Genomic DNA, 10,420 nt, shown 5'->3' on the forward strand with positions numbered 1-10,420 from the left:
TCTTCCCTCTTGTGCCATCCTGGCGTTAAACGCCCAGAATGGTATCCATTTTGGCGTTTAACGCCCAAAGCACTACCCTTTTGGGCGTTAAACCCCCAGCCAGGCACCCTGGCTGGCGTTTAAACGCCAGTTTGCCTTCCTCACTGGGCGTTTTGAATGCCCAGCTTTTTCTGTATAATTCCTCTGCTGTATGTTCTGAATCTTCAATTCTCTGTATTATTGACTTGAAAAGACACAAATTAAATTTTTTTTGGATTTTTAATGATGAGGAATAATCAAAATGCAACTAGAATCAAATAACAATGCATGCAAGACACCAAACTTAGCAGTTTGTATACTATTGACACTAAAAAATTGAGAATGCACATGAGAAACACAAAACACTCAAGTCAAGAGAATTTAAAGATCAGAGCAATGAAATTATCAAGAACATCTTGAAGATCACTTAAGACATATGAATGAATGCAAGAAGAACAGAAACATGCAATTGACACCAAACTTAACATGAGACACTAGACTCAACAAAAAACATAAAATATTTTTGGTTTTTATGATTTTGTAATTTTTTTGGTTTTTTCGAAAATTAAGTGGAAAAGAAAATAGAGATATCAAAATTCTTAATGAGAATTCCAGGAATCATGCAATGTTAGTCTAAAGCTTCAGTCTAAAGAAATTAGACATAGCTAGCCAAGCTTCAGCAGGACATTGCATTCAAGAGCTAAATTGATGAGGATCAATCAGCTTTGGTGATGATAAGAACATCATCTTGAAACACTAGAATTCATTCTTAAGAACTCTGAAGAAAAGTACCTAATCTAAGCAACAAGATGAACCGTCAGTTGTCCATACTCAAAACAATCCCTGGCAACGGCGCCAAAAACTTGGTGCACGAAATTGTGATCATCAATGGCGCCATCAACATGGTATGCTCAATTTGCAATCTCAACTCTTTATCACAACTTCGCACAACTAACCAGCAAGTGCACTGGGTCGTCCAAGTAATAAACCTTACGCGAGTAAGGGTCGATCCCACGGAGATTGTTGGTATGAAGCAAGCTATGGTCACCTTGTAAATCTCAGTCAGGCAGATTCAAATGGTTATGGATGATTTGTGAATAAAACATAAAACAAGGATAGAGATACTTATGTAATTCATTAGTGAGAATTTCAGATAAGCGTATGGAGATGCTTTGTCCCTTCCGTCTCTCTGCTTTCCTACTGTCTTCATCCAATCCTTCTTACTCCTTTCCATGGCAAGCTGTATGTTGGGCATCACCGTTGTCAGTGGCTACAGTCCCGTCCTCTCAGTGAAAATGTTCAACGCACCCTGTCACGGCACGGCTAATCATCTGTCGGTTCTCAATTAGGTTGGAATAGAATCCATTGATTCTTTTGCGTCTGTCACTAACGCCCAGCCTTCAGGAGTTTGAAGCTCGTCACAGTCATTCAATCATTGAATCCTACTCAGAATACCACAAACAAGGTTTAGACCTTCCGGATTCTCTTGAATGCCGCCATCAATTCTAGCTTATACCACAAAGATTCCGATTAAGGAATCCAAGAGATAGACATTCTAGCCTTGTTTGCTTGTAGAACGATAGTGGTTGTCAGGCACGCGTTCATAAGTGAGAATGATGATGAGCGTCACATAATCATCACATTCATCAAGTTCTTGAGTGCGAATGAATATCTTGGAATAAGAACAAGCTGAATTGAATAGAAGAACAATAGTAATTGCATTAATACTCGAGGTACAGCAGAGCTCCACACCTTAATCTATGGTGTGTAGAAACTCCACCGTTGAAAATACATAAGAACAAAAGTGATCATTGGCTTCGGCCCCAAAGAGGGAACCAGAAGAACCAAGATGAAAATACAATAGTAAAAGGTCCTATATGTAGAGAACTAGTAGCCTAGGGTTTATAGAAATGAATAAATTATACATAAAAATCCACTTCCGGGCCCACTTGGTGTGTGCTTGGGCTGAGCTTTCATGTGTAGAGATTTTTCTTGGAGTTAAACGCCAGCTTTTGTGCCAGTTCCGGCGTTTAACGCCGGGCAGTTTTGAGCTGATTTGGAACGCCGGTTTTGGCCATAAAATCTCGGGTAAAGTATGGACTATTATATATTTCTGGAAAGCCCAAGATGTCTAATTTCTAAAGCAGTTGAGAGCTCGCCAATTGGGCTTCTGTAGCTCCAGAAAATCCACTTCGAGTGCAGGAAGGTCAGAATCCAACAGCATTTGCAGTCCTTTTCAGCCTCTGAATCAGATTTTTGCTCAGGTTCCTCAATTTCAGCCAGAAAATACCTGAAATCACAAAAAAACACACAAACTCATAGTAAAGTCCAGAAAAGTGAATTTTAACTAAAAACTAATAAAAATATAATAAAAACTAACTAAAACATACTAAAAACATACTAAAAACAATGCCAAAAAGCGTACAAATTATCCGCTCATCAGGCACATTGGAACGTTAGTGACAATGTTGAGTGTCACTAACGTTCTCGAAAGTTGGCAAGGCCACGTTAGAAGCCACGTTAACCTAGTTAACGTGGGCTCTAACATGAGGCAAAGGGGTACATTGGAACGTTAGTGACAATGTTGAGTGTCACTAACGTTCTCGAACTCATACTTTCATTTAAACGTTAACACCCCTAACGTCCTGAGCTAAAGTCTCTGCCCATTTCACACTTTCTCTCTGCAAGTAAAGCCAAGCCCAAATGAAGAAGAGAACTGCTTCAAACTCAAGATCCAAAGGCCCAAAACTTGAAGAACTAACTAGAAGCTGAGAAGAGTAGTATATATAGGAGTAGCTTTGAATTAGTGGGAAGTTCTGGAAGTGAGGGAAAATAACACTACTCTCTGTATTTTACCTTCTCTGCTCTTCTAGTTCCATGATGTATTCTCCATCTTTGTTTTCATTTTCTAGAGCTATGAACAACTAAACCCCTTTCATTGGGTTAGGGACCTCTGTTGTACTTTGATGGATCAATACTAGTTTTCATTATTCTTCTTCTATCTTCTCTCTTGATTTTACTTGAAAGCTTTCGATCTTCATCCCATTGGGTAGTTATCTTGGAAAAGAAACTATTCAAACTTGGATCTCTTCTGAGCCTTGAAAGAGGAATGAAGAGATCAAGCTAGAAATGCTTTCTCATGCTAGACCAAATTGGGTTTGGATGGATATGTGACTATAATCCTCTCAATACTTGATTTGGGAAATGCATGTGGTATAATCAGTGACCACACTTCATCTCTTCTCATGAGCAATTGACGAAGGAATTGGCTATTGATCAATATTTGAGAGATTGAATTGCAAGAAATTGTAATTCAATCAATTAAGATTGCCAAGGAGATCAATGAGTGCATTGATTGAGGAAGAGATGAAAATGAACTTGATCCGGAGAATTGCAACATCTCCTGCGCCCAATGAACTCCCCAAATTCTGATCTCACCCATTCTCTTTAATTTTTGTGTTTACTTTCATGAGCAAACACCCCTTTCCCATTTACAATTCTGCAATTTAATTTCAGTCATTTACTTCCAGTTCTTTAATTCTAGCATTTACTTTTCCTGTCATTTACATTATCGCCATTTTATTTTCTGCAATTCTCAACCAAAATTCTGAATTAGCTCAACTAGAACATTCTTCTAATTAAAGTTGCTTGATCAATCAATCCCTGTGGGATTTGACCTCACTCTATTGTGAGTTTTTTACTTGACGACAAATTCGGTACACTTGCCGAAGAAAATTTGTTGAGAGACAATTTCCACTTACATCAAGTTTATGGCGCCGTTGCCGGGGATTGATTGTGCATCAACAATTATTAGATTGGAAGATCACTAGATTGAGCATTTTTGTTTTGTTGAATTAACTTTCTGTTTGAGTAATTTACTTTCTGTCTTAGTTAACTTCTTCCCTTCCCCCTCTACTTTTTCCTTTCTTTATTATTTACAATTCAGTTTGCTAACCCACTAACTATTTGATATATTGCATCACTCACAACTAACAGTAATTCTGACAGCAATACTATCTGCACATAGTTTTTCCTTACTTGTACTTGTTGGTTGTATGACAGGGAGAAGAAGCGGGGCTTCAACTTCTTTCGATTCTGAACCAGAGAGGACCCTCCTTAGATTAAGGAGGGAAGCAAGAGGAAAGCGTGCAATCGGTGCTGAAGAGGAGGAGGAACACCTTGATCTAAACATGGAAGGCAACATGGAAAACCAGCATGAAGAAGAGGCTAATAACCATGGGGGAGGAGGTAGAGCAAATCATGCTGGAGAGGATAGAAGAGTCTTGGGATCCTATATCAATCCTAATCCTGGAAACTGTGGGAGCAGCATTCAGAAGCCCACCATACATGCCAACAATTTCGAGCTAAAACCTTAGCTCATCACTCTTGTGCAGAATAATTGCTCATTTGGAGGAGGTGCTCAAGAAGATCCGAATCAACACTTGACCATCTTCTTGAGGATTTGTGACACAGTGAAGTCCAATGGAGTCCACCAAGATGTCTATAGGCTGCTCTTGTTCCCGTTTTTACTCAGGGACAAGGCATTCAAATGGCTTGAATCCTTCCCAAAAAAAAGCCTGACAAATTGGGAGGAGGTAGTGAATAAGTTTTTGGCAAGGTTTTACCCCCCTCAAAAGATCAATAGGCTGAGAACCGAAGTACAGACGTTCAGACAGCAAGATGGGGAAACACTTTATGAAGCTTGGGAAAGGTTCAAAGACCTAACAAGGAGATGCCCACCAGAAATGTTTAATGAGTGGGTCCAACTGCACATCTTCTATGAAGGCTTGTCATATGAATCAAAGAAGGCAGTAGATCATTCCTCTGGAGGATCCTTGAACAAGAAGAAGACCATTGAAGAAGCCATAGATGTCATTGAAACTATAGCTGAGAATGACTACTTCTATGCTTCCGAAAGAGGGAACACTAAGGGAGTGATAGAGCTAAACAATGTAGATGCTCTGCTGGCTCAGAACAAGCTCATTATCAAGCAGCTAGCTGACCTCACTAAGAAGATGGAGAGGAACCAAGTGGCAGCAATCACCACCTCCTCAACAACCCAAGAAGGAGTTGAAGAAGAGGCAAAAGGTAACCTTGAGCAAGCCAACTATATTGGTAATTCACCTAGATAGAACCATGATCCATACTCCAAGACATACAACTCTGGATGGAGGAACCACCCAAACTTTGGGTGGGGGAATCAGCAAGATCAAAGCCAAGACCAGAGACGTTACAACTCCAACAGCAATGCAGCTCATCAACAATTCACACAGAGGACATATCAACACCCCCACAACAACACTTCTCCACACCCATATCAAAACCAAAACAACACCTCTACTCCCAATCTACCATCAATTGATGACAGACTCTCTAAGCTTGAAACCTTACTTGAAGGAATATGCCAAGAGATTCAAGAAGACAAGGTGTTCAAAGAGGAGGTGCGAGCCAACATTAAGAACCAAGGAGAGACCATCAAGAAGCTGGAATTCCAAGTGGGATGCTTAGCTGAGAAGATTCCCAAACCTACTGATGGCTTCCCAAGTGACACGGAGAAAAACCCAAGAGGAGAAGCAAAGAAAGTAAGATGGGAAGATTGCAAAATGATCACTACAAGTGATCAAGAGGATGAAGACAAGCAAAGCAAACTCCCCCAACAGCCTGAAGACAACTCAACAGAGGAGGAGGATAGAGATCACCAAGAACCAGAAATCTCACAACAAGAGTTGCTTAAGCTCTATGCACCTTTTCCCCAACTGCTCAATGGTGCTGTGGGGAAGAGAATATACTCCAGGTTCCTAGACTTGTTTGCATCTCTGCATGTGAACATACCATTCATCAAAGCCATCCAACAAATGCCTGCATTCATCAAGTATATGAAGGAACTTCTTCCCAGGAAAAGCTCAATCAAAGGAGGCCAGACTATAGTGTTAAACAAGGAATGTAGTGCCCTTATTCAACCTGAGCTGCCTACAAAAAGAAGAGACCTAGGGAGTTTTCACATCGCCTGTGCCATAGGAGAAACAGTGTTCGATAGAGCACTCTGTGATTTGGGGGCAAGCATCAACTTACTGCCATTATCCTTAGTAAAGAGGCTGCAGATCAATGAGATAATGCCCACAGATGTGGTCATCAGACTGGCTGACAAGACTCAAAAGCAAGCAATAGGAGTGGTGGAAAATGTGTTGCTAAAGGTTGGGAAATACTTTCTCCCAACAGACTTTGTCATCCTGGACATGGAAGAGAGTCACACACACCCAATCATATTGGGAAGACCCTTCCTAGCTACGGCCAGAGCACTCATAGATGTGGAGAAAGGGGAGCTAATACTGAGGATCCATGATGAACGGCTCAGCTTTAATGTCTTCAAACTCTCACAAGAGGCAGACCAAGAGCACAAGGAACCAAGCAAAGATCATAATGAGATGCTGACGGAGGAAGCAAGCACTGAAGCACACCCAACCTATCTGGAGACCCCTTTGGTTGATAAACAAGGGAAACAGCAACTACCACAGCTCAAGGAAAAGTTAGAGGAACCTAAACCTCTAGAGGCATGTGAAGACAACATCACAACTACCTTAGGAAAAGAAGTCATCAAGAGCAAGGCAATATCAAAGGACACAAGGAAGAAGGTACCAAGGAAGTGGAGAAACAAAAAGATCCCTACGGAAGACTTCTCTCCAGGAGATAGAGTGATCTCAGCTTACTTCCCAGATATTCTCCCTAATCTCCCCACTGTACCATCTCAGTTACCGAAAGTCTTCACAATCAACAGAGTTCTCTCCCTGGAACATGTAGAGATCATTGATACAACCAATGGATACAAGTCCACAGCGAGAGGGGAGGACTTCAAGCATTACCAACCACCCTGATGAGGGAGAAACGTCAAGCTAGTGACGCTAAAGAAGCGCTTCATGGGAGGCAACCCATGTTTTATATGCTTTTAGAAGATAGTGAATAAGTCAACATTTATGAATTCCAACCCAAACTTGACAAACACTTGGTGAAAACCTTCTGGTGCAGCATATAGTGAGGAACAAGTTTGGTGTTCAAAGCAAACCAAGATGCATGCTAGTCTTGGGAGCTTTGAACAAAAACTTTTCATCACAGTGCTCCAAACTAAGTTTAGTGTCACCCATGGTGCCACCAAAATGCATATAAGGACCCACCAATAGTTAGTTAGTTAGTTGGAATTCATAAATAAACAATCTAATCTTTTCTTTTCTTAGCCGAAAAGTTTCAATTGTCTTTGGTTTGATATTATTCTCACCTTTCTTATTTTGTCTTTATAGGGAAAAGAAAAGGAGCATTGATGGGGATTGATTGGACAATTAAATGGGGGAGGTTCGGCCACTTCATGAAGAGAAATACACACTTGTCTTAAGAAGGAACGCATGGGGAAACGTTGCCATGCAACATTGAAGAAAGGAGACCCTTGAAGACCGAACCATTCACTTTCATTAAGTGATGATCCTTGTCCTTCCTTCCTGAACAACCCCAACCGTCCATCAAGCAACCATTCTATCAATCCACACCCTCCATTCTCTCACAATTTCCATATATAAATAATCCTTGTTCTGTGCCCACCTTCATGGTCACAACCCACTCTTCACAACTCTTCATCTTAGCACAAGACACTCCCTCTCAGAGTACAAACATTTCCCCCTCACTCTCTTCATTGCAATAAAATCCTAAACAACCAAAAGTCTCCAAAACCTTACCACCTTCACATATCAACTCTCGTTCATGGCCTCTTCAAGTTCTAAAAGAAGGAAGGGAAAGAAACCAAAGTTCATCAAGAGAACAGATCTCACTCTTGAAGCCAAAGGATGGTTTGAGCTAGTGAGGAGGTCTATCCTCCCAACTACAAACAACTCGGAGGTGAATCTTAAGAGAGCAACAATGGTGCATTGTATACTAAAGGGAGGAGAAATCAAGATTTATGAACTCATAGCTGAAGGCATTAGAAAGATGGCATAGAAAAGCGACTCAAGTGGAACGTTAGGTTACCCCAGCACTATTTACCGAATATGCAAGAAAGCTGGGGTAGTTTTTGAAGATGAGGAACCCGTGTGGATAAAGGAAGGCATTCCAATAACGGTCCGAAGGATGAATGCTGCCACATCCCCCCTGCCTCAACGAAAGCAAAGGAAGAGGCCAGCCCCTCAAGTAGTGGAAGGACAAGTCTTAGAGGGGCAAGCACCAGCCACCTTGGATATGCATCAATTGCAGGAAGCAATTAATGGCTTATCTCAACAATATTTGGAGAGCCAAGGAGCACAGAAAGAGCTTCAACTACAGATGATGGGGCAGCAAGAGGAAGCACTCTCAAGGTGGATGACTCAGCAAGGTGAGTGGCAAAAGCAAATGATGGAACAGCAACTAAGTCAAGGGCAACAATGGGGAGAAACATTCAACAGGATGGAACAAAGGCAAAATGAGCAACAAGAGTCCATCTAGAGGCTAATCAACATCCAAGCACATCAAGGGGCACACATACATGAGATGCATCGAAGACAAATAGAAAACACAGAACTACTGAGCGAGCAAAGGGCATTTGCAGAAGGAGTTTACATGAGCGAGACAGGGTATCACATAAACACTCAAGCCAGGCTCGGATAACTAGTAGGACAGCTGCCTATATTACACCCAGGAATCGCAAGGTATGAAGAAGTGAAGGATGAATTAGCACGAAAAGAGAGACAAAGGATGGAAGAGAGTCATGAATCAGTGAGGAAGGCACTTGAGGATTGGAAGCAAGCAAGATTGGCGCGGATGCGAGGAAATGCAAGAGGACACAAGGAGGACAAGCAAGGAAAAGAGCATGGACGGCCACAAGAGTAAAAGGTGGTGGAGTTCCTTCTTTACTCCATCTTTTTCTATGCTTTAAATAAGGAAGATCTTGTATGAAATAGAACATGCTTCCATGTTAGTTTGAACCTTTTCAATTCTGCATTTTAAGTTTTATTGCTCAGGTCTATGATTTCTGGTTTAAGTGTCACGGCATCATATCGTTACTTATTGTATGCTTGTCTTTAAAATCAAATGAAGAAGAGAATGTTTATGTTTCAAAAGACCAGAGTGGAGTTCATAATATGGAGTAATTTTCTGAATCTTTGGTGTGATCATAAGTTAGCTAAGTTGGTTCAACCATGAGGTGGGAAGACAACTATCTGTCCTGAGTACTTTGCTTTGAATATACCCATGAGACTAAGTAAATAGCAAGATCCTAATAAGAGAAAGGGAAAGAACACTTAAAGTGAAAAAAAAAACAAAAGAAAAACAGTAAGCAATAAGGCTAGGCACCAATGGTTTTAATCTTGAGGCATGTGTCTGTAGTGTTCCTGTGTGAGGGATTTACTTGGATGAATAAGCTCTTAGGGGTGCCTTATCACTTGGTAACTTGGGTTAACTAACTCGGGATTATCAGCTGAAAGTCCACTATCAAGAGTAACCCTCACTACAGAGCATTTAGTAACCGAAAGAGGTGCTGGACACCAAGGTCTCAAGAAGGAAAATAAATGAACCAGATGCCTGTGGTGTGTATGTATGGGGGAGAGACTTGAGGGAGTAAGTCCTTAGGGGTGTCTCAACACCTAGCACCTTGAACCAACTGGTTCGGGAGTGTTGGCTGAAAGCTTATCTTAAAGAGTTGCCCCCTTACAGAACACTTAGCTTGAAGAACACAAATAAGCCCTGAAATGACAATAAAAGGATCAATGAAAGTCTCATGGGATGTAAGCAAAGCCATTGTTTTAGGACAGGATAAAGGTCTGAAAGCTAGTAATGGAATGAACCTAAGTTGCTATGCATGAAACCACCATAAAATCAGTGACATAACTTCCACAAGAATGACTCATTTCTCTTGGCATTTCATTCATCATTCTCTTGTTCCAGTACTTGCTTAGGGACAAGCAAGCTTTAAGTTTGGTGTTGTGATACCAGGGCATCTTGGCCAGTTTCACTGACATTTTCTTTACTGTTTTAGGGTAGTTTCATGCATTTCCTTAGGAAATAAGCTAGTTTTGGGTGGATATTCACTTATACCTTGATTCAAGCATACATTGTGCATTTTACATGATTTCATGAGGATTTTGCATGAGTTTAGTGACAAATTGTATGTTGCATTACCCATGACTTGGACTAGAACTTTGATGCACTCTATTGCTTGATTTCAGGACCAAAGGAAGCAAGGAAGAACCATTTAGCAGTCACGTTAATCTAATTAACGTGACCACTAACGTGGAATGGGAGGTAACTTGCAAAGTTAATGAGAAAAGTGATTGCCAATAACGCTCTCAAAGCCATCATTGCCCACGTTAAGAGTCACGTTAATTAAGTGAACGTGAACTCTAACGTGAAGAAGGGACTTTGAGCCAACGTTAGTGACACTTAACATTAT

The 10,420-nt window shown here is 40.9% G+C and overlaps 1 protein-coding gene across 1 annotated transcript; it reads left to right on the forward strand.

Moving 5' to 3' along the window:
* Window positions 1-4,208: 4,208 nt before the first annotated feature.
* Window positions 4,209-6,890, forward strand: LOC130965481 (uncharacterized). Its single transcript, XM_057890240.1, has 3 exons — window positions 4,209-4,266; window positions 4,939-5,133; window positions 5,428-6,890. Exons 1-3 carry the CDS (start codon window positions 4,209-4,211, stop codon window positions 6,888-6,890), a joined length of 1,716 nt encoding a protein of 571 aa, XP_057746223.1.
* Window positions 6,891-10,420: the final 3,530 nt, after the last annotated feature.

This window comes from Arachis stenosperma, chromosome 3 (assembly GCF_014773155.1).
Source record: "Arachis stenosperma cultivar V10309 chromosome 3, arast.V10309.gnm1.PFL2, whole genome shotgun sequence".
Taxonomy (NCBI): Eukaryota; Viridiplantae; Streptophyta; class Magnoliopsida; order Fabales; family Fabaceae; genus Arachis; species Arachis stenosperma.

Coding starts and splice junctions, on each gene's coding strand:
- LOC130965481 (XM_057890240.1), top strand. CDS start 4,209: ATGGAAGGCAACATGGAAAACCAGCATGAAGAAGAGGCTAATAACCAT. Junction 4,267..4,938: donor TAATAACCATGGGGGAGGAG/GTAGAGCAAATC, acceptor CTTCCGAAAGAG/GGAACACTAAGGGAGTGATA. Junction 5,134..5,427: donor TGAGCAAGCCAACTATATTG/GTAATTCACCTA, acceptor GAATATGCCAAG/AGATTCAAGAAGACAAGGTG.